This window comes from Oryctolagus cuniculus, chromosome 13 (genome assembly GCF_964237555.1).
Source record: "Oryctolagus cuniculus chromosome 13, mOryCun1.1, whole genome shotgun sequence".
Taxonomy (NCBI): Eukaryota; Metazoa; Chordata; class Mammalia; order Lagomorpha; family Leporidae; genus Oryctolagus; species Oryctolagus cuniculus.
Window position 1 is genome coordinate 79,059,623 of NC_091444.1, and position 24,957 is coordinate 79,084,579.

General features: G+C 38.9%; 1 protein-coding gene across 2 annotated transcripts; it reads left to right on the forward strand.

Annotated features, from left to right (window-relative positions):
- The first annotated feature begins 2,499 nt into the window (after window positions 1-2,499).
- LOC138843174 (prostaglandin-E(2) 9-reductase-like) lies at window positions 2,500-23,651 on the forward strand. 2 transcript variants are annotated; one of them, XM_070055814.1, is made up of 9 exons: window positions 2,500-2,656; window positions 4,933-5,100; window positions 7,416-7,532; window positions 8,824-8,901; window positions 9,321-9,443; window positions 13,341-13,447; window positions 14,307-14,472; window positions 19,778-19,860; window positions 21,858-23,651. In XM_070055814.1, exons 1-9 carry the CDS (start codon window positions 2,573-2,575, stop codon window positions 21,898-21,900), a joined length of 969 nt encoding a protein of 322 aa, XP_069911915.1. In that variant the 5' UTR covers window positions 2,500-2,572; the 3' UTR covers window positions 21,901-23,651. The 2 variants fall into 2 exon arrangements, with proteins under 2 accessions (XP_069911915.1, XP_069911916.1); XM_070055815.1 differs by lacking the exons at window positions 19,778-19,860; window positions 21,858-23,651 and adding an exon at window positions 14,633-16,741.
- The last annotated feature ends 1,306 nt before the right edge of the window (window positions 23,652-24,957 follow it).

Sequence of the window (24,957 nt, forward strand, 5' to 3'; positions counted from 1 at the left end):
AGCTATCACATTCCACATTTCAGGGTCTGCATTAGCAGGAAGCCAGAACCAAGAGCCAGAGTCAAGACTCAAATCCAGGTGTTCTGAGACAGGTCAGTCTTACCTGACATCTTAACTACTAGTTCAAATTCCTTCTCATGATCAGAGATTTATTTTTATACTTATTCAATCACATTACTCATTGTTCTTTGCAGGCTTTCTGTCTTCATGATTACATTTTGATAGGTTATATTGTGTTTTTCAATTTGTTGGTAAATTCTTGTTTGTAATAGTAATTAATTTTATGTGGCATCAGTTGTTATACCTTCTTTTTGACTCTAATTTTATTTATTTGAATTTTGTGTCTTTTTCTCTTTGTTAATCTAGTTAGTGGTTTATTGGTTTGTTTACATTTTCAAAAAAAAAAAAAAAAAACAGAAAAACTCAGAGTTGGCATAGTGGCACAGCGGCCCACAGTAAAGGGCTGACTTGAGTCCCAGCTGCTCTGCTTCTGAGATCCCTGCTAATGTACATGGGAAAACATTGTAAGACGGCCTAAGTAGTTGGATGCCTGCCACTCACATGGGCGATCCAGATGAAGTTCAATGATCCTGGCTTTGGCCTGGCCCAACCCCAGCTAGTGCTCTCTCTCTGTCTCTGTTTCTCTCTCTCTGTCTCTGTTTCTCAGTCTCTCTCTCTCTCCCTCTGTCTCCTTTCTCCAATCTCTCTGTCATTCTGCCTTTCAAAATCTTATAAGTAATGACTTTTTTATTATTTTGAAAAAATTTTTCTATTCATTTTGCATATCTCTGTCCTTTTCTTTCTTTTTGTTTCCTATTTGTGCTTTGTTGATTTTTTGTGTTGGTAAGGTTTGAATCTTTTCTATTTTTTTTGTATGTCTATTCTGATGGATTTTATGTTTCCCCATGCTTGCATGAAGTTAATTATCTTTCTTTGGCTTCTGTATAAAGGAATCCCCTAAACAGCTTCTATTAGGCCAATCTGTGGTTATTCCCTGCTTTTCCCATGAGAGTATTTCAGGCATGGAAAGCCAAGACACTCTGGCAAAAAAAAAAAAAAAACTAACTGAAAAGTGATCCCTGTTAGGAATTTGGAAAACATTATACTGAGTGTAATAAGCCAATCCCAAAGGGACAAATACCACTTGTTCTCCTTGATAGGTGACAACTAACTGAGCACCAAAAAGGAAACCTGTTAAAGTGAAATGAACACTATGAGAAACGGTGACTTGATCAGCCCTCACCCTGACTGTTGATGAGCAACTTGATATGTTATCCCTCTTAGTATTTTTGTTTGTTTGTTCTACTTAATACTTTTGGTTGAATACTGTAATCAATACACGTTATTCTTAAGTGTTGAAACTTAACTGAAAAGTGATTTCTGGTAAATATAAGAGTGGGAATAAGAGAGGGAAGAGATGTGCAATTCGGGACATGCTCAAGCTGACTTACCTCAAACGGTAGAGTTAGAAACATACCAGGGGATTCCAATTCAATCCCATCAAGGTGGCATGTACCAATGCCATCTCACTAGTCCAAGTGATCAATTTCTATTCACAATTGATCATAATGATAGGACTAAGAGACAAAGGGATCACATAAACAAAAATAGTGTCTGCAAATACTAGCTGATAGAATAAAAAAGGGAGAGAATGATCCAACATGGGAAGTGAGATACACAGCAACCCATAGAATGGCAGATGTCCTAAAGAGCACTCAGGCCTCAGAATCAGCCCTTAAGGCACGCGGATCCAGCTGAAAATCCCATGAGAGAATTTCAGGCATGGAAAGCCAAGACACTCTGGGGAAAAAAAAAAACCCTAAATGAAAGATCTCTGCGAATGAGATCCCAGTGGAAAGAATGGGTCATCAAAGAAGGAGGTACCTTTCTCTGAAGGGAGGAGAGAACTTCCACTTTGACCATGGCGTTGTCTAAATATGATCAGAGTCAGTGAACTCAGGGGGCTTCCATAGCCTTGGCAGCTCATGACAAGAGCCTACGGTGATTACTGAGGCCATAAACAAGAGTGTCAATTTGTTAAGTCAACAACAGGAGTCACTGTGCACTTACTCCTCATGTAGGATCTTTGTCCTTAGTGTGCTGTACATTGAGATTTAACGCTAGTACTCAAACAGTATTTTTCACTTTATGTTTCTGTGTGGGATCAAACTGTTGAATTCTTTACTTAATGTATGCTAAACTGATCTGTATATAAAGAGATTTGAAAATGAATCTTGATGTGAATGGAAGGGGAGAGGGAGTGGGAAAGGGGAGGGTTGCGGGTGGGAGGGACGTTATGGGGGGGAAACCATTGTAATCCATAGTCTTTACTTTGGAAATTTATATTCATTAAATAAAAGTTTGAAAGCAAAAAAAAAAAAAAGAAAAAAAAAAGAAATGTAAACTGACTCTAATTCTGTTCTATTTTGTGGAATATTGCTTTAAACTTGCTCCTCCTACATGTCATTGCTTCACCTCTGGATAGGTACTTGGGACGTTTCCTGCTTGTGTTTCATGTAATCTGTGAAGGCAGAAGAGAGAACGAGCATTTGTTTGATTAGAGTAACAAGTTATGGATCTCAAACATCACTATCTGGAACTAAATGATGGTCATTTCATTCCCATTCTGGGATTTGGCACCTATGCACCCAAAGAGGTAAAAATAGTGTCTTGGATTTGAGAGTTTATAAGGAAATAGACTGAGAGCATGTGGAAGGTGAAGTAGCTTGTCACACATATGCTCCTGTGTGACTCTCGGGTCTCAGTTGGTTGGTAGTTTCACCAGGCCAGAGGTAGCCCATGTTGAGTCCAAGGTGAGAAGCAATTTAGTCAGATTTCATTTTGCATTGTGGAGTATTCATATGGACACCCACAACTACTGTGGAGACTGGCTTATTCTTTGGTTTCAGTCTATGCCTTAATTTAGCAGAAGAGATGAAACTCAGGAGTAAAGAATACCATAAGTTCACTTGCTTGGAGGTTGAGTGCAAATGGATTAATCTTGCTGTTTATAATATGTAAATTATATATAATCTTTATATAATCTAAGAAATATTTCCTCTTTCCTAGTATATTTTATCCAGAAAAATATTATAAAAGTTACTGGCAATCTAGTGTGGGAAAAATTGTAGGAAACTATTGTACTGTGGGGTAGTTTTGATCACCATACAGTAAATACTGGGCCTGGGTACAAAAACTGAAACTCATAGCATTAAATCCCTCTATAATTGGCACTAATTAATTTATGAATTCAGATCCCTTGTGACCTAAACACTTAGTCACTCTTGTGCATCTGTAATTACATTTCTACCAGATGCTTTTTGGAAAACACTTTCCAACCATAGCATGAATCACTAATTTTTAAATGTTATTCTAATTTTGGCTTTCCCAAAAGAAGAACCACAATTTTCTGGACTGACATCAACTTTATGGGATCTCTTACAGCTTTTTTTTGTGTGTAAAACTATATCCTTTGAGTATATTTCTTTACTCCTAGTGTTCAGTTCTGTTATTCTGTTAGAGAGAATGACTATCTAAAAAAGAGTTAACTTAATTGACTACTATTCATAGATGTATTTATTTTAAAATTTCACCTGGTTGGATTTTGGGAACTTGAAATTCTCACTGCTTTCTAACTGATTAATGATGATGACTATATATTTACTAGCTGTATCAACAGTTGAGTTTGTGTCTGCCTACTTTCCTTTGGAACTGGAATTTTTGAATATAATAGAAAAGGATGTTATGAAACCAATCTCAGATAAAAAGTTTAGAAATTGAATCTCTAAACAGATGATTTTTTTTTTTTGACAGGCAGAGTGGACAGTGAGAGAGAGAGAGACAGAGAGAAAGGTCTTCCTTTTGCCGTTGGTTCACCCTCCAATGGCCGCCGGGGCCAGCGCGCTGCGGCTGGCGCACCGCACTGATCCGATGGCAGGAGCCAGGAGCCAGGTGCTTTTCCTGGTCTCCCATGCAAGTGCAGGGCCCAAGCACTTGGGCCATCCTCCACTGCACTCCCGGGCCACAGCAGAGAGCTGGCCTGGAAGAGGGGCAACCGGGACAGAATCTGGCGCCCCGACCGGGATTAGAACCTGGTGTGCCGGCGCCGCTAGGCGGAGGATTAGCCTAGTGAGCCCCGGCGCCGGCAACAGATTTTCTTATAGATAATACTTCATATTTATCATCAAAATTCAATGTTGTGGGCTGGCATTGTGGTACAGTGGATTAACCCACTGCTTGTCACATTATCATCCCATATCAGAATGCTGAATTGAGTCTTGGCTACTCTTCTTGTGATCCAGCTTCTAGCTGATGTGATTTGGAATGCAGTGGATGATACCTCAAGTGTTTATGCTTTGGCCTGGCTCAGACCTGGCTGCTGTGGCCATTTGGAGAGTGAACCAGAGGATGGTAGATCTCTCTCTCTCTCTCTCTCTCTCTCTCTCTCATTCTCTCTCTTACTCTGCCTTTCAAATAAATAAATAAATAAATATATCTTTTAAAAAGTATTCAATGTTAGGGGAATTTAATATGTTCTACATAGCTTTACTGGGAGAGAAGTCATTGCATTTTGCATTGGAAGTGTTCTCTGTTCTTTGCATGTTCCTTTCTCTTGTATTAATTTTACTTTGTAACTGCACTTTACAAATAATAGCCAAGATTGAAACTGTTTTCTTAGTCCTGTGAGTCCGGACATGGAATATTTAAGGAATTCTGATGCCAGGGGTCAGCCAGTAATTGCTTGGGACTGAAGGGATTCCGAGGATGCCCAACCTTTATTTGCAACTAGAAAAGACCCATGAAAACTTGGATGGACTTATCAACACACATTCATATCTTTCCCAAGACATGAGGAAAAGCTGCTTTTTGTGAAGGTTATTATTTCTGTACGAACTGCCTCTTAATTATGTTAATCTTTATATACTACTTTAGGTTCCTAAGAGTATGGCTAGAGAAGCCACTAAATTAGCAATAGAAGCTGGCTTTCGTCATATTGACTCTGCATATTTGTACCAGAATGAAAAGGAGATTGGACTGGCCATCCAAAGTAAGATTGCAGATGGTACTGTGAAGAGGGAAGATATATTTTATACTTCAAAGGTACTGTGTATATGGTATGTTTGTGTGCATACTTTTAATTTGACTGTATGGAGATGACAATTATATGATTTGATCAGTAGGTGTGGTGAATTGTGCTTACTAGTACAACTTTTATTGACACATGTTAATGGTTTTATCATCATTGGGCCATATAAATTTATGATTAATATAAAGTTATTTACTCTTCTGCATCTCAGATTATAATAGTATGATCTACTATGGACCATAAAATCAGTCAAAATTGTGATTGGATTATGGCTTTCCTTATCTCTCAGCTGATTTTCTTTTCTTTTTTTTAAGCCATTTAATTTTTTTTTAAAGATTTTTTTTATTTGAAAGATAGACTTACAGAGAGAGGTAGATCCAGAGAGAAAGAGAGAGGTCTTTCATGCACTGGTTCACTCCTGAAATGACTGCAACTGCCAGAGATGAGCTGATCCGAAGCCAGTAGTCAGGAGCTTCTTTTGGGTCTCCTATGTGGGCACAGGGGCCAAGGACTTGGGCCATCTTCTACTGCTTTACCAGGCCATATCAGAGAACTGAGTCAGAAGTGGAGCAGCCAGGACTCTAACCAGTGCCCATATGGGATGCTGGTGCTGCAGGCTGGGGATTTACCCCACTGTGTCAAGGTGCCAGCCTCCAAGCTGATTTTCTAAAACTTCTTAACATTGTGAATTCCAATTTTCAATTTGGACAATGAGAGAAAATAGGAACCAGTTTTATGGTGCAGTATGTTAAGCTGCGCCTGCAACACTGGCATCACTTATGAGAGTGCTGGCTCAAGTCTTGGTTGTTCCACTGCTGATTCAGCTTCCTGATCATTTGTTGGGAAAGGCACAAATGAAGGATCAAGTAAATGTGTTTCTGTCACCCATGTAGGAGACCAGGATGGAGTTCCTGGCTCCTAGCTTTGGCCTGGCCCAAACAAGCTATTGTGGTCATTTAGGGAAAGAGAACATCTTATTGTCCTTGCCTGTCACTCTGCCTTTCAAATATTTAGAAGAAGAGAAATTAATATAGGAAAGTCCTTTAGGCATTTAATAAGACATGGCTAATGCATCTTGAATAGTGTGAAGCACATAGTAACACCTTCTAAATATTTTCTTTCAGTTATGTAAATAAAAGACATACTAATTCTTCCCCTTTGAATTGATGAGAGGATTAGACTAAGCTTATGGACTATTCTGTAAACTAAAATATAACTCTGTTAATAGTCATTATTACTATTGATAGAAAATTTTATGTTTTAAGTCATTTCCTTACCATTCAGTAGATATACTAATTTATATCCATCATATAAAAACGTTTACAGTAGTTATCCTTATACATAGTTTTGCTCTTGGTGATTTCAATTATCCCTGGTATAGAAGAAGAAGAAAAGTCGGTAGAACAATAAGATACTGAGAGAGAGATATCACATCCAAATAAGTTTTATTAGAATATATTATTATGGGGCCGGCACCGTGACTCACTTGGTTAATCCTCCGCCTGCGGCACCAGCATCCCATATGGGCGCCCGGTTCTAGTCCCAGTTGCTCCTCTTCCAGTCCAGCTCTCTGCTGTGGCCCGGGAGGGTAGTGGAGGATGGCCCAACTGCTTGGGCCCCTGCACCAGAATGGGAGACCAGGAGGAAGCACCTGGCACCTGGCTTCGGATCGGCGCAGTGTGCTGACCGTAGTGGCCATTTGGGGAGTGAACCAATGGAAGGAAGACCTTTCTCTCTGTCTCTCTCTCTTACCGTCTATAACTCTGCCTGTCAAATAAATTAAAAAAAATATAATTGTTTTATTTTCGATTCTTATTTGTGCCTAGTTTAAATTTTACTTTATCTAAAGCATGTATGTATGGTTCAAAACTGTAGTACATAGGCATTCAGTGTGTTTTTAAGTGTCCAGTGGGGATTTTGGAACATATCTCCCATGGATAACGGGGTACTTTTGTAATTGGGTAGGTTATTTGAAAAGAAACACAAGAAGAGGAGTGTTTTTTTTTTCCACAGGCAGAGTTAGACATTGAGAGAGAGAGAGAGAGAGAGAGAGAGAGAGAGAGAGAGAGAAAGGTCTTCCTTCCTTTGGTTCACCTCCCAAATGGCCACTACGGTTGGCATGCTACAGAGATCCAAAGCCAGGAGCCATGTGCTTCCTCCTGGTCTCCCATGTGGGTGCAGGGCCCAAGCACTTGAGCCATTGAAGAGGAGTGTTTTTTTATAACTTGTATTACTCATGGTCAATTACTAGAAAAATGTCTCTCTGCTAGGTGATACAAATCAACCAGGCTGACTATTTATTCCAAATTCTATTCTTTAACTTCTTCAGCTTTGGTGTACTTTCCATCTACCAGAGATGGTCCAACCGACCTTGGAAAGGTGCCTGAAAGAAGTACAGTTGGACTATGTTGACCTATATCTTATTCATTTCCCAACACCTTTGAAGGTATGCAATTTGTATGCTCCAAATAGTTCAGTCGTAATGTCAGCATGACCCTCCTTCACATGGACAGTTGAATTAAAATTTGTTTTTTGGAGTATGGAGAGATTACTGCCCAGGAGCAGAATCCTAAAGAGTAATTCTTGATTCCATTTATTTAGCAATTTTGAATTCTTTATTCCCTACTCTATGACTTCAAGAAAGTTTGCAATAACCTTGAAGTCTTTGTGTCAAAAATTTGAGAAAATAATAGCCTTGACACATACTGGTTATGGCTCCGTAGTCTCTTAGGCATGTTCACAGACAAAGAGCTGTGTGAAGCTGTGAACAACAAACCAGCACACAGGGTGCACAGAGGGGCTCCATCATCTCTCGTCATTTTAAGCTGAAAATTTTGATGGTTCTCAGTCTATGTGTGTCTGTAACTAGCAGCCTTAAGGGACTCAAGAAACCTTGTTTCTCCTGTTGATTATCCTCATGATAGAGTTATGTAGATGGCACTTAGTCGTTAGTAACTGATGTCTGACATAAAGCTAAAGAAAAACCTCAAGTTAATTTACACTAAAGGGCTTAGTGCATTGTGTAATTTGAAAGCCTTAAGAATTTGAAATAGCCTTTAAAAATATTTCTTTTTATCTGTTCATTACTTCTGCATCACAAGTTTGATTTGATTTTTTTCACATATTTTATCATGTATGGAAAATATTTACCCCACAGGCAGTTTGAGGTTCATGTTCTGTAATTCTTGAGACTTTTTCTGGCTTTCTAACATCCAAATTTATCTTGAAAAGGGCTTTGATTGACTTCATGTTGTTCACTTGTATGTTCTTGTACTACCTCCTATATGCTGAGGGGGATAAGAAACTTTGCTTGCCTGGGTCATGACTACAATTGATTACTGCTGGATATCAAGACTGTGTAATTATTGCTTTTTACAATGAAAAAGTTTCATTTGTCTGGAGGAAACTATGGTTTAGGGACAGACAAAGTAATATCTGAAGCCATCAAATTAAAGGAAGGTTATTTTCTTTTTTTAAGATTTATTTTTTTTATTTTAAAGTCAGAGTTACACAGAGAGAAGGGAGGCAGAGAGTGAGAGAGAGAGAGAGAGGTCTTATTTTCAAAAAGACATATTACAACTCCATATGCAAAATATTTTACAAATATCAGTAGCTAGCATGTTGTAGTACCTGCCTCAGGAAAGTTCAATATCTAGATCCTAGATGTACCTGGTAGTGTGATTAACTGTGAATGCATGAACTCAATCTCATCATTAAAGTGACTATTTTGAATCCAGCCAGGAGAGGAGACTATACCACGTGATGAACATGGAAACCTGTTATATGACACAGTGGATATTTGTGACACCTGGGAGGTGAGTGCTTGGGGAAGACAACACAGAAGAGAAAGCCTGGGGAAACAGAATCGTGTAACATGTGCACCTGTAAGAGTGGGTAATGCTCTGCTGGATTTATGACAAAGGCTATTTTGTTGTGGCAGTGGAGAGGAATGCATTTCTGCTGTGTATCAGAGAGAAAAAGGAAAATCAGAAGCAATAGGGGAAGCTGTGTGCCTCCATTAGGAATAATTATGCTTTTTTTCATAAACAGATCCAGGACATCTTTTTCCATCATTATCATCTTTATAAATATAACTAGGTTTTTTTTTTTCAGGACAATCATTGCCACTGAACTTCATTGTCATTCCTGACAATGCTCCTTTTAACAGTCTATTTTAAATTTTTGCTGATCTATAGCCATCTACACAAATTATTCTTACCTGGCTTCTCCCCAGGCTATGGAGAAGTGCAAGGATGCAGGACTGGCCAAGTCCATCGGGGTGTCCAATTTCAACCGCAGGCAGTTGGAGATGATTCTGAACAAGCCAGGGCTCAAGTACAAGCCTGTCTGCAACCAGGTGAGCATTTTCAGTCTCCTTTCCTATTGATTTTCTTTTCTTTTTTTTAAAGATTTATTTTATTTATTTGAAAGTCAGAGTTACAGAGAGTAGAGACAGAGAGATCTTCCATCCACTGGTTCACTCCCCAGATGGCTGCAATGGTCGGTGCTGCGGCAATCTGAAGCCAGGAGCCAGGAGCTTCTTCCAGGTTTCCCACGTGGGTGCAGGGGCCCAAGGACTTGGGCCATCTTCTACTGCTATCCCAGGCCACAGCAGAAAGCTGGATCAAACGAGGAGCAGCCAGGACTAGAACCGGTGCCCATATGGGATGCTGGCGCTTCAGGCCAGGGCTTTCACCCTCTGTGCCAAAGCGCCGGCCTCTCCTACTGCTTTTCATTCCATCCTTTCTGTACTACAGTCAGATGTCCATTTGTCCTCTTCTTCTATTTGTCTTATCTTTGAGGGACTGCTGATTCTGAGAACAGAACCTCTATGCAGGATGGAATGAAGGGTTCTTATTCTATCTGTGTTGGTAAAATGTTAGGGAAATGGAGAGAGACCTTAGTGCTGAATTTTGTTTAAAAATCTGGAGAGGTAAGTATGATCAACAAAAACTGTAGTCATTTATAAAACTTCAGGAAAAGTTAGAAATACCCCTGAGGTATGATGAATGATCAAAATCTAAATGGATGAAGGTCATATGAAGGGAACTGTGTATAGGAAAGACTAGATGGTACATAACCATAAAGAGAAAACAGGAGAAACACAGGGTATGTGTGGTGCCCAGATGGATGTGTCTTTCATCTTAGTATCTATTTCCACATGTATTTTATTTAAAAAGATTTATTTAGTTATTTGAAATCAGAGTTACACAGAGAGAGGAGGGGAGAGAGAGAGAGAGAGAGAGAGAGAGAGAGAGGTCCTCCATCAGATGGTTCACTCTCCTATTGACTGCAACAGCTGGAGCCGTGCTGATCCGAAGCCAGGAGCCAGGAGTTTCTTCTGGGTCTCCCGCGTGGGTGCAGGGGCCCAAGGACTTGGACCATCTTCTACTGCTTTCCCAGGCCATAGCAGAGAGCTAGATTGGAAGTGGAGAAGCCAGGTCTCAAACAGGCGTCCACATGGGATGCCGGCACTTCAGGCCAAGGTGTTAACCCGCTGTGCCACAGCACTGGCCCCTTTTCACATATCTTGATCAGAGGAAAGATAGAGGAAAATTTAACTGCAGATGCTGAGTGTCATACCGTTCGGAGGTAGGAAGCTATTTACTGATAGAGGTAGTAATAGTAGATGAAATCTAAACTCAGAAAATCTTAGGAAAACTTGAGATAACTCCGTGTCTGATAGCACACAAGTCTGCACCTTCTCTACGTTTTTTGCCATCAAATCAACTGTTTAAACACACCTATTCTGTGGCTGGTTCCGTACTGTAACTTACCTTCAAACAAGTTGGAATCATAGAGTAAGAATCCTCATTTTGAGAATATAGCTTACAAAATTCAAGAATTTGTTATAAAATTATGCAGTACCATGATTTTTTTCTTTCTTTTTTCTTTTTTTGACAGGCAGAGTTAGAGAGTGAGATAGAGAGAGACAGAGAGAAAGGCCTTCCTTTTTCTGTTGGTTCACCCCCCAAGTGGCTGCTATGGCTGGTGCATTGTGGCCGGCTGGTGAGCTCTTCCGATCCGAAGCCAGGGCCAGGTGCTTCTCCTGGTCTCCCATGCGGGTGCAGGTCCCAACGACCTGGGCCATCCTCCACTGCACTCCCTGGGCCATAGCAGAGAGCTGGACTGGAAGAGGAGCAACCAGGACAGAATCCGGCGCCCCGACCGGGACTAGAACTCTGGGTGCCGGCGCTGCAGGCAGAGGATTAGCCTAGTGAGCCACGTGCTGGCCCAGTACCATGATTTTTAAACATACATCCTGAAATGAATATAGTTTTACTATTGATTTTAGCACATTTATTGTGACAATTTTGAAACATTTAGAACATTTGGAAGAATCATAGTGAAAACCCGATTTTCCACTTCTCCAAAATTGTTGACATTTTGCTGTGTTAACAAATGTAGGTTAATGTATGCATATATATGTGTAAACTTGTGTGATATTGTGCTGACCCTTTTCAAGGAAAGTTGAAGACAAGACTATTTGTCACTATTGATCTTAGAAAGCATCTCTTTTGAATGAATATATAATCCCATATTCAATCTAAGGATGAGCACAGTTGTTTGCTCAGGTCAATATATATCTAGTTCTTATTCATACTCCCTATAGTTCTCATATTTCCTGTTGTTTTCTAAAAATGTCTTGAGTACACAAATTTTCTAATCAGGGTACAATTATGGATCACCCATAGTTTTTTATTTTTATATCTGTACAACTCTTTTAACCTAGAATTATTAACAATCTTTTCTTCCCCATTGTACACAGAGTCTGTCAAATATTGTGTACTTCTCAGATTGCTATATTCCAATGGTAGATAATGTGTTTCTCTATTCCAACTATCTATCAATTGGAAGTTGGGATGTTAAGGCTTTATTATTTTAAAGTTAAACTTTGCCAACAAGAAAATGTCTTTAGTATGCTGCCTCTCAAATTGTATTCTAATTGGAAATGAGTAATATTGTCCCATTGTTAGTGATATTGGTTATTACTACTTGGCTAGGCTAGTGATAGCCTGATATGTTTTCTGTAAACACATCTTCTACCCAATATCAATTACTAGTAATTTGTTGAGTGATAATTTTCAGGAAAAGAAGCTATATTCCATAGTAATTTTCATGTTGTTTTGTAGCTATTAATAATTTTTGTCAATTAGTTTTTCCACTGGAATTTGTAAATAGATATTTTCATTTGTAATGGTTATTTTTACTAATCAAACCTGAACATTTATAGTAAAAAGAAAATCAGACTTCAAATACAGATAAATTATAATTATTCTTGTGAAGCTGGGTAAACCTTAATATTTTGAGAACATTCTTAGAAAGGACCTACTATAAGGATTACTATTAGCAGGGACAAATATTCTTTCTCTGCCTCTATCTTTTTGTTTAATCATTGCTATCAACTCACAAATTTTTATTTACTATAGTTATTAGAATTAATTTTATTCATTATTCCTTTTTTAACATTTTTATTTATTTATTTATTTATGTATTTATTTTTTGAAAGGTAGAGTTACCGACAATGAGAGGAAGAGACAGAGAGAGAGGTCTTCTCTCTGCTGGTTCTCTCCCCAAATGGCTGCAATGGCCAGAGCTACACTGATCTGAATCCAGGAGTCAGGTGTTTCTTCCTGGTCTCCCACGTGGGTGCAGGGGCCCAAACACTTGGGCCATCTTCTACTGCTTTCCCAGGCCATTGCAGAGAGCTGGATTGGCAGGGGATCAGCCAGGACCAGAACCTGGACGCCCACATAGGATGCCTGCACCACAGGCGGAGGATTAACCTACTGAGCCAGCGTGCCAGCCCCCATTATTCCTTTTGATGCAGAGATCTATCTGGTAGTCAGCAATGAGATTTCTGCAAAACAGGTTCTTTTGTCATTCTGACTTGCCCTCATGAGCCTTTGACAAAATGCTTGCTTTTTGACAAAATTTGAAATGCAAAGCTCATAGACTTCATTCTTCATCCAAGATCTAATCATATCTCCATATAGTTGAAAATGGTATTTAGCAAAATCAATCCCATCTATAGGATTGCATCTTGTTATTTTTTATTTTTATTTTTAGACCTTTCAGAAGACAGATTTTAAATTTATTATTTTTATATTTTGTTATTTGATGTTGACATTTTCAGTTTAAATTTCAAGCTATGCAACTTTTTAAAATTCAGCTCTTTTACTTTTCGCATTTGTCTTTCATATTGACACTAGTATTCCTGTAATCTGATTTTTTCTATCTTGTCCAACTACAGGTGGAATGTCATCCTTATCTCAACCAGAGCAAAATGTTGAATTTCTGCAAATCAAATAATATAGCTCTTGTGGCCTATTTTGCTTTGGGAGCCCAACGAGATACATGGTAAAGAGGACTAATACAAGCTTCCCTAAAGCTCCATTATTCACACCATACTTGGGTTACTGGAGTTAATTTTCCTTAGTTCAGGGAAAGGAAAAAAATTGCATGATACATATGCTGCTAGTCCAGGACCACATTTGAGAAGTTGGACACTGTATTCTGTGTTCAAAGCCTCCTAACATTAAGCCTCAGTGTACAGCACGTTAAGGACCGAGATCCTACATGAGGAGTAAGTGCACAGTGACTCCTGTTGTTGACTTTACCAATTGACACTCCTGTTTATGGCATCAGTAATCTCCCTATGCACCAGTTATGAGTTTCCAAGGCTATGGAAGCCCCTTGAGTTCTCCGACTCTTATCTTGTTTAGACACGGTCATAGTCAAAGTGGAGGTTCTCTCCTCCCTTCAGAGAAAGGCACCTCCCTCTTTGAAGACCTGTTCTTTCCAAAAAAAAAAAAAAAGAAATTTTCAATTCCCAACTTGACTCTCACTGGGATTAAACATGACAATAGGTCTGATCTGATTTCATCATCATTTAAAAAAAATCATCTATTATTTTTCACTTTATGTTTCTGTGTGGGAGCAAACTGTTGAAATACTTACTTAATGTATACTAAGCTGATCTTCTGTATATTAAGATAATCGAAAATGAATCTTGATGTGAATGGAAGGGGAGAGGGAGTGGGAAAGGGGAGGGTTGTTGGTGGGAGGGACGGTATGGGGGGGGAAGCCATTGTAACCCATGAGTCGTACTTTGGAAATTTATATTCATTAAATAAAAGATAAAAAAAAAAAAAAAAAAAGCCTCCTAACACAGTGAATGCTCAGCTTCATGAGTCTGGCATTCTGGTTTTCCTTCCAGGATGGACCAGAGTGCTCCAGTTCTTCTGGAAGATCCAGTTCTTTGTGCCTTGGCAAAAAAGTATAAGCGATCTCCAGCCCAGATTGCCCTTCGCTACCAGCTACAGCGTGGAGTTGTTGTCTTGGCCAAGAGTTTCAACGAGAAGCGAATCAAAGAGAACATTCAGGTGATGAGAGGGGCTGTGGGCATCAGGGCTCCTGCAGTCTCCTAAACGTGTGCTTCTTTGCAGGTTCTCGGCTATCTTTCTTTAAGTTGATATCCCTATTGTTTCTTTTGCCTGTAAGATTTGTGTCTGTCTATTTGTAAGCATTTTCTCTACTCCACAGCTGGAAAGCTACCATGGCTGGATAGAATTAGGATGGGAGAGAAAACAGACATTTGGATTTCAGCATTAAATTGGCTCTGCAGCCCTGTGGAAGCTACATCTCCTTACGTCATTTTCTGAAATGGGGCAGTTGGATTGGATGATTTTCTGCCTGTAAATACCTATGGTTTTACTTTGGATTTCTTTAAATACTCATATAGTTGAATGTCTATATATTTATTCAGTTCACTCTTCTATTTTGTAAAATGCCTATTCAGATATTTTTCCTTTTTTATCTGAGATTGTCCACCTTTTTATGTATTTATTTATTTGAGAGGTAGAGTTACAGACAATGAGAGGGAGATACATGGAGAAAGGTCTTCCTTCTGTTGGTTCACTCTCCAAATGGCTACAATGGCCGGAGCTGCGCCGATCTGAAGCCAGGAGCCAGGTGCCTCTTCCAGGTCTCCCATTCAGGTGCAGAGGCCCAAGGACTTGAGCCATCTTCTACTGCTTTCCCAGACCATAGCAGAGAGCTGGATTGGAAGAGGAGCAGCCGGGACTAGAACTGGTGTCTATATGGGATGCTGGCGCCACAGGTGGAGGATTAACCTACAGTGCCACGGTGCCGGCCTCTGTCTATTTTTTAAAAAGATTTATTTATTTATTTATAAGGCAGAGGGAGAATCAGAAAGGGAAAAAATGGGCAGAGAGAGAGAGAGAGAGAGAGAGAGAGAGAGAGATCTTCCATCACTGCAATGCTTCCAAATAGCTGCAATGGCCTAGTCTCTGCCAGGCTTAAGTCAGGAGCCAGGAACTACATACAGATCTCACACGTAGGTGATAGGGACTCAAGTATTTGGGCCATTTTCAGCTGCCTCTGCAGGTTTGTTAATAGGAAGCTTGATTGGAAGTGAAGCAACTGGGACTCAAATTTGCACTCTGATAATGGGAAGTGGTTGTCACAGGTGGTAGTATAACATGCTTGTCCACAAAACTTGCCTCTTGTGTTTGTCTTTTTATTTGTGTATCGGATACCATTATGGAATCATTACTCATAGCTGTGTATCAAATCATCCACAACACTGAGGTTTAATGACAAGATGATTTATTAAGTTTATAATTGACAATTGCCTAGTACTCAGCTGGATTTTTTTTTTGTTGCTTTTCTGTCATGTACTTGCAGTCAATGTTTATGCATGCAGGATAATGAGGCAGTTCAACTCCAAGATATTGATTGATCTGTTGTCTCAGGTACCTCAGCTTTGCTCCATGTAGATTTTTATTCTGTAGCCAGTACTTCAGGCTTTACCTCATAATGTGACACAACCTCACATCATAGAGAATACTTGCAAAGCATTCTCATATATAGATTCAGAACTAACATACTACTGCTTCTGCCAAATTCTATCAGCCAATGCAAGTTGTGGACTGAAACAGACTTAACAGACATGGAAACAGATGTAATCTCTTATTGCAGTGAAGTTCCAATTCACATAACAAAGAGTGTAGAGACAGGGAGAAGTGAAATGTTGATAGGCATTTTGATAATCAATCTACCACATGTTTATATTCTGAATATATAACCTTTTTAAATTCATAAATATTTACTAAAATATGGCTCCCAAATTGTAAGCTATTCTTTCTTCCTCTTTATGGCATATTTTCATGAATAATAGTCCCTACACTCAAAGCCATTACATTTTCATGCCTTTTGTTTGTGGTTGATGAATATCATGTCTTTTCCTATATTGAAAACAAGTAACCTACTGCATTATCTAATAAAACTATTAGTCTTGCCTTCCAAATTTGGTTTTTATTTCAACCAAGAGTCTCTATTAGTCTATGAGATAGGAATTCAATGTAAATATGTGAATTTATATTTTTAAATGGACAACAAAACATCTAGTTATTAAGTACACTTCTGGCCTTTTTACTTTCTTCAAGTGAATTATTTACCTTTCCATACTGTCTTAATTATGTTCAAAATGAGAGTTCATGTCTAGAATGATAAGATTTTCCTAACTCCTCTTATTTTTATTGTTAAATATTTTTATCAAAAGATAGAGAAAGAGAGAGAGAGAAAAAGAGAGTGAGAAATCCCCCATTCACTTGTTCACTCCCTAAATGCACAACATCTGGGCTGGGCCAGGCTGAGTTCAGGAGTCAGAAGCACAATGCACATCTCCCACATGAGTTGTAGGATTCGCCTACTTGAGTCATTATCTGCTTTTTCCTCACATGTGCCATTAGCAAGAAGCTGGAAAAGGGTGCAGTACTAGGATTTGAACGCAGGCTAATTTCCACCTCTGTAACTCCTCCTAGATAAAAATGTCATGGTTACTGTTGACTATTCTGTTGTATAAAATTTGGAATCATCTTACAAATTCCATAAAAGAGTAAGTTTATTTTAAGGTTTATTTGTTTATTTGAAAGGCAAAGTTACAGAGAGGCAGAGAGAGAGAGAGAGAGAGAGAGGTTTTCCAACCTCTGGTTCATTCCTTAAATGGCCACAACAGCCAGAGCGGGGCTGATCCGCAACCAGGAGCCTGGAGCGTCTTCTGAGTCTTGCACATGGATGCAGGGGCCCAGGGACTTGGGCCATCATCCATTTCTTTCCCAGGCACACTAGCAGGGAGCTGGATTGAAAGTGAAGAATCTGGAACAAAAACCAATGCCTGTATGGAATGCCAGCACTGAAGGCAGTGACTTTACTCATTAGGCCATAGTGCCAGCCCCTAGAGTAAGTTTTTAAGTGTTTGAGATTGCACCAAAACTCACAGCAAATTTGTAGAGAACTTTTTTTTAAAGAATTATTTATTTATTTAGAAAGTCAGAGTTACATAGAGAGAAAGGGAGAAGTAGAGAGAGAGAGAGATTCCCATATACTGGTTCACTCCCCAGGTGGCCACAATGGCCAACGCTGGGCAGGCTGAAGCCAGAAGCCAGGATTCAGGAGCCTCTTTCTGGTCTCCCACACGGGTGTCACAGGCCCAGACACTTGGGCTATCTTCCACTACTTTTCCCAGCTGGATTGGGAGTGGAGTTGCTGAGACATGAACCAACACCCATATAGGATGCCAGCATTGCAGGTAGCAGTTTTTTTTTTTTTTTTCCAAAAAACCTTTCATTTAAGGAATACAAACTTCATATATTTCATAATTACAACTTAAGGAACATAGTGATTCTTCCCACTGTACCTCCCTCCCACCCACTCTCCCACCTCTCTTCCTTTTCCCTCTCCTATTTCCATTCTTATTTTTTACTAAGATCTATTTTCAGTTAACTTTATGCACATGATTAAATCAATGTTAAGTAAAGAGTTCAACAAATAGCATAAAAAATATTTCTCAACAGATGAGACAAGGGCTGTTCAAAGTCTTTGCTTCTCAAAGTGTCAATTTCATGACTATAGATTGCATTTTAGGTTCTTTACAAGTTATCACAGGCCAGGGAGAACATATGTTATTTGTCCTTTGGGAAAGGCAGCAGTTTTCTGTGCTACGCTGCAATACCACCTCTGAGAACTGACTTTTTTTTTTTTAAGATTTTTCATTTATTTATGTGAGAGGTAGAGCTGCAGACAGTGAGAGGGAAAGACAGAGAGAAAGGTCTTCTGTTCACTGGTTCACTCCCCAAATGGCCGCAACAGCTAGAGCTGCACTGATCCAAAGCCAGGAACCAGGAGCTTCTTCCCAGTCTCCCACATGGGTGCAAGGGCCCAAGGACTTGGGCCATCTTCCCCTGCTTTCCCAGGCCATAGCAGAGATCTGGTTGGGAAGAGGAGCAGCCGGGACTAGAACTGGTGCCCATATGGGATGCTAGCGCTGCAGGTGAAGGATTAACCTACTGCGCCATAGCACCGGCCCCTGACTTCTTGATAATATTAGGATTTCTTTTTGCCTTTTTTTTTAAATATTTATTTATTTTGAAAGTCGTGCTTACAGAGAGCGAGGGAGAGACAGAGGAAGAAATCTTCCATCCACTGTTTCACTTGCCAGATGGCCACAATGGCCGGGGCTGGCCAGCCCCAAGCCAGGACTCAGAAGTCTCATCTGGCTCTGCCCCGAGTGTGGCAAGGAACCAAACACTTGGGCCATCTTTGCTGCTTTTCTCAGTATGTTAACAAGGAGCTGGATCCGAATGGAGCATCTAGGGCCTGAACTGGTACCCATGTGGGATGCTGGTGTTACAGGCAGTGATTTTACCTCCTCCTCCACAACGTCAGCCCTTAATATTGGGATTTCTAACCCCTGATCATAAAATGATTTTCCAATTATTTAGATGGTGTTTTAACATATTTCGATAAACTTATTTTCCATATTTATTCATAGAAAATGATAATTTTGTTAATCTCTGATAACTTTTCCTTTTTGTTCTGAGAATGTAAAACTATATAGACAGGTCCAAAGAATAATTTGCTGATAAGTTTTACTTAGATTCATCAAATGTTCAATTTTTTTCAACTTTTATTTAATAAATATAAATTTCCATAGTACAACTTTTGAATTATAGCAGCTTTTTCCCCCATAACCTCCCTCCCACCTGCAACCACCCCATCTCCCACTCCCTCTCCCATCCCATTCTTCATCAAGTGTTAAGTTTCTCAATTCTCCCTCCCTCATTATTATGGACTTGTGGTCAGTTTGGCATAGTGTATTTATTACCGATTAGTGATAATCTCTTGATGTCTAATGTGTCCCTAATATAAGCAGTAAAAGCTTCAAGCAAGTTCCTGTTTCTTCCTTAACATGACATGATTGGTGTTTTGACAATTTCTATTTTAAATTAAGTTGATACATACGTCATATAAGTTGTTCAATGTTGGAATATGAAAATCTAACTATGTCCATTCAAGTTGTTAAATTACACATTTCAAAAATTTGTCTCTGGATTCTTCTGAATTCTCTAAGTACATGAGGCTATCATGTTTGAATATTGTCACCTATGTTCTTCTCAAGCTTCTTTTGAGGTCTCCTTTATTATTATTTTTCACCTCATTTTCACTAACAACTTAAGTGCTTTGCTTGATGTCTTTAATAACTTCTGGAAATTTTTCAGAGATTTTGAATATTGCCTCTGTATCACTCAGTGTGTTTCACTTGAAATTTCTAGAATGATAAATATTAATTCTAAACATAATAGAAAATTTCTACTTCTATAATAGGTTTTTGATTTCCAGTTGACTTCAGAGGACATGAAAACCATAGATGGCCTAAACAGAAATTTGCGATACAATGCTGCTTCTTAGTAAGTAACTTAGTGCACACATTATCTTACTTTATTTTCTAAAGAGGAGAATGGAAAGGGTATTAAAAGTTACTTCTATGTCAGAAAGACAGGGGCTATTTTGAGTCAAGAATGAGGCAGGTGCTTTCTGGATTTGTCCCAGATTCTCTCCAGAGCTCTGCTCTCTGTTATAGCAAGTTGATGAGTAGCCTAGGGTCTATGTGGGTTTCTACATATTTGCCTCAGGATTTCTCACTCTGTGAGAAATATCTTTCTAGGCAATATCATTACAAAATCTATACTTTTATGTGGCTCTTTCATAGCTACGAATAACTAGTTGTTATATAACTGTATGTATTGCCAATGTAGCTTAATTAAAGGCTTCTAAAAGGGAGTTTGCATTCTCTTCTTCTCCCAAATTTGTGAATTGTTTATCAAGTTAAAGTTATCTTCATCAATCCTGAGTTCCATACCATAAGTTCCATATGAGATCATGCATTAGATCTCATAAATTTAATATATTTAATGTTTAATTTCAAATTTCTCCCTTCTTTTTCCCTGTTTCATTGTTCAGGACATAAATAAAATTCTTGCCTATAGAAAGGCTGACCTTCATAAGGTTAACATATCTTTTGTTTTTGATGTTTGGAAATATGGAAAACTCAACTGAAAGGATGAAGTTTTAGAGGAGAAAGATTTAAAAGCAAGGACAGAATTTGAAGAAAGGCTCCATTGCTGGAGATAATTACAGTGAACCAAAAGATCTTTATTCTTTCTTCATGCTCTGCTTCTAAGATTATAGAATATGAGAAAGGGCATATAAATGAGAGTAAACAAAGAATATATATTCTTCTGCCTGTGGGAATTTGAATTCACAATAGACATAAATCTGAAAATATGATGATGTATGCAAAGAGATTAGCAAAATTCATACTTGTATGTGCTCAAAATTGGTAGAGATGATGTTTTCATTGTTAATATTTTTATTAGCATAGAGAAAATGAATAATAAAATCAGGACAAAATGCAAAGATAGAGAATGTGGTAAGTAATGAGTAATTCTTACTATCAAATATATTAACAATAACTTTTTATAATTTTATATTTTATTTATGGCTTAAGTTTATAGATCTTCATATTATGTAGTTAACATGGTCATGGGACTCTGTCTTATAAACGTTATTCTTCTTGTTTCTGAAAATAACACTGCATGGTGAGTGTGATGGATAGTACATAAAGAAATGATGAAGTAAGCAGGAAGTGAAATTGCTAGTCATAACCTGTATACTTTTTTTTTTTTTTGACAGGCAGAGTGGATAGTGAGAGAGACAGACAGAGAGAAAGGTCTTCCTTTGCCGTTGGTTCACCCTCCAATGGCCACCACAGCTGGTGCGCTGTGGCTGGCGTACTGCGCTGATCCTAAGGAAGGAGCCAGATGCTTCTCCTGGTCTCCCATGGGGTTCAGGGCCCAAGCACTTGGGCCATCCTCCACTGCCTTCCCAGGCCACAGCAGAGAGCTGGCCTGGAAGAGGGGCAACCGGGACGGAATCTGGAGCCCCGACCGGGACTAGAACCCGGTGTGCCGGCGCCGCTAGGTGGAGGATTAGCCTATTGAGCTGTGGCGCCGGCGTAACCTGTATACTTTTTCATACTTTTCACTATTGGTGAATATCTGAATGACATTGTTCCATACCAGGAAGAATCAGTTTCTGTTTATATTGAGAATTTGAAGTAAAATAGAATGGAATATTGCTTTGTTTTGCTGACAAATGTAGGTAAGGGAAAGGAACATTCAAGTTTTACATTGTCCTCCATATTAAGTTCCAGAAAGGGAGTTTAATTTAATGATTTTAGTAAACATTTATTATAAAGTCGTGTTCACGGAAGTAAGGAAGGCAGATTGTATAATAAGGAAATTAAAAAAAAAAACTTTCATTTTAATGGCAGTTCCATAGAAATCATTTCTTCCCTACATGTAGCATCATTAGCTCATATTATTCATTTTATTTTTCCTTTTAGTTTTGATGGACACCCAAACCATCCATTTTCTGATGAATATTAACCTGGAAGTGTTCATCCTGACTTTGACCAGGAGCTCTTGGGTGTGAATCATAACATGGGAGATGTCTCAGATGCTGGTGATTGGACACATAATTTCCAGTTAATCTATGCTGCCTAGCAACTCAAATTCATATATTCATAGGCAAGAAGAAAAACCACTAAATTTTAGTCACTCTCTGAAATATAAAATAATATTGTTTTCTGTAAAGAATCTTACCTAGTGTTGACTCTGATAATCGTGTTTCTTTCTTACTCATCAGGGACAAACTCAATTTTCCCAGAAGTTTGGGAGAAAGGGGAAGGAGATAATAACAGCCATTTGATGGCATTTCTGGGTTGGGAGTAGGTATAGGTGTCAGCCGGTAGGGAAGTAGCAGTAAGCAGACATTTTTTTAGTCAGTTTCTCTAGTCCTTTGAGGAATTTGAAAACTCATTGCATAGAGCCTGAGAGGTGAGACAATGTTGCAGGGATGGCCAACAGTCCAAGTTTTCTCCCACATCTCAAGAATCAGAGCTTCAGAAACCTTGGGAATTAGGTATCCTTATGGGAGGGTTGGCAGAAGAAGTTGGGAGGGAACTATCCTGGAAGGATGGTCAAGAGTCAAATATGGAGGAGGTACAGGAGGATGGAGTTGAGTACCTCTATCCTTAGGAAATGTTGGGAACTGCTCTTTGGACAATTATGTCCTGCATATAAAGGGAGTTTTCCAAATACCTGATCTAAATGTCAGAGTTGAAGGTTGCACCTACTTCATTTATGTGTTTCCAGGAAATAGTAGAGATCTTAGATTGTAGTAGGGCAGCATACTAATGTGATTTGGATTATTATAATGAAATATCAGAAATGAGATAACTTCATAAAGGAGAGAGGTTTATTTAGCTCACAGTTCTAGAAGTTCAAATGCCAGATATTCAATTTTAGTTTACAATTGATCATAATGATAGGTCTAAGAATCAAAGAGATCACATAAACAAGACTAGTGTCTGCTAATAATATCTGATAGAATCAAGGAGAGAACGATCCAACATGGGAAGTGGGATACACAGCAGACTCATAGAATAGCAGATACCCTAAACAGCACTCTGGCCTCAGAATCAGTCCTTAAGGCATTTGGACCTGGCTGAAGAGCCCATGAGAATATTTTAGGCATGGAAAGCCAAGACACTCTGGCAAAAAAAAAATGACCTAAATGAAAGATCTCTACAAGTGAGATCCCAGTGGAAAGAATGGGCCATCAAAGAAAGAGGTAACTTTCTCTGAAGGCAGGAGAGAACTTTCACTTTGACTATGACCTTGTCTAAATATGATCAGAGTCGGTGAACTCAAAAGGCTTCCATAGCGTTGGCAACTCATGACAAGAGCCTAGGGTGATTACGGACGCCATAAACAAGAGTGTCAATTTGCTAAGTCAACAACAGGAGTCACTGTGTACTTACTTCTCATGTAGGATCTCTGTCCTTAATGTGTTGTTCAATGTGAATTAATGCTATAACAAGTACTCAAACAGTATTTTTCACTTTGTGTTTCGGTGTGGGTGCAAACTGTTGAAATCTTTACTTAATTTAAACTAAATTGATCTTCTGTGTATAAAGATAATTGAAAATGAATCTTGATGTGAATGGAAGGGGAGAGGGAGCAGGAGATGGGAGAGATGCAGGTGAAGGGAGGTTTTGGGGGGGGAAGCCATTGTAATCCATAAACTGTACTTCAGAAATTTATATTTATTAAATAAAAGTTAATAAAAAACCAAATACCAGATATTTTGATGGCCTTCTTGTTATATCACAAGGTAAGAGATAGAGAATAATCATGTAAATTTGGTTTCTCTTTCTTACACAGCCATGAATATTCAATAATTGGGGCTCTGTCTTAATTATTTTTGTTAATCCAAATCACCTACCAAGGCCTCATCTTTAAACACCATACTTAGATTAAATTTCCATCCTCATATTACTTCACAATGGTGATTAATTTTTAACATATCAACCTTTGGGAAACTAAAACTCTGTCCACACCATAGCAGGTAGGAAACCAAAGAAACAATGGATTAATAAAGTTTATCTTAATATCAACTCCAGATTTATCAAATTTTGTTGTGTTTAAAAATGAATTTGGCACTGTGGCATAACGGTAAAGTTACTGACTGCAGTGCTGGCATCCTATATGGGCTCTGGTTCGAGTTCTGGCTGCTCTGCTTCCAATCCAGCTCTTTGCTATGGCCTGGGATAGCAGTAGAGGATGGCCCAAATCCTGAGACCTCTGCACTTGTGTGGGAGACCTGGAAGAAGCTCCTGGCTCCTGGCTTTGGATCGTCACAGCTCTGGCTGTTGGGGCCAGTTGGGGAGTGAACCAACAGATGGAAGACCTCTCTCTCTCTCTCTCTCTGCCTCTCCTTCTCTCTCTGTGTAACTCTGAGTTTCAAATAAATAAATAAATCTTTAAAAAATGAATTCGAATTTTTTAAATCTGATAATACCTTCAAGTGTCTCAAACACAAAACCAGGCAGCACAAGAAGACCCTAAATCCATTAAATATTTGTGTTAATAATAAAATTGTTAGCAAAACATTGAATCAGTCAATTTTTCCAATATCTTTTCAAAGCAGAATATTGGAAATGGAATTTGGCCTGTTGATTTAGACACAGTTTAAATCCTTGTATCCCATATCAGTATGATTCCTTTGAGTTAGATTCTTGGCTATGGCTCCTGATTTTGGCTTCCTGGAAATGCAGAGCTTGGGAGGCAACAGGTGATGACTCAGTGGTTGGATCCCTCCACCATGTGTTGCAGACCCAGATTGAATTCTCAGCTCCTTGCTTCAGTATAGCTGAGTTGTGGCCACTGCAGATACTTAGGAAGTGAACCACCAACAGGAGCTCTATCTGGATATCAGTCTGTCCATCTGGCTCTTTAATTTAAAAAAGCGTATTTAAAATAGCATTAGATTTTCAAAAAAAAAGAATCAATATCATCAAAATGTCCATTCTCCCAAAAGCAATTTATAGATTCAATGCAATACCAATCAAAATACTGAAGATATTCTTCTCAGATCTGGAA

Coding starts and splice junctions, on each gene's coding strand:
- LOC138843174 (XM_070055814.1), top strand. CDS start 2,573: ATGGATCTCAAACATCACTATCTGGAACTAAATGATGGTCATTTCATT. Junction 2,657..4,932: donor GCACCTATGCACCCAAAGAG/GTAAAAATAGTG, acceptor ATACTACTTTAG/GTTCCTAAGAGTATGGCTAG. Junction 9,444..13,340: donor ACAAGCCTGTCTGCAACCAG/GTGAGCATTTTC, acceptor GTCCAACTACAG/GTGGAATGTCATCCTTATCT.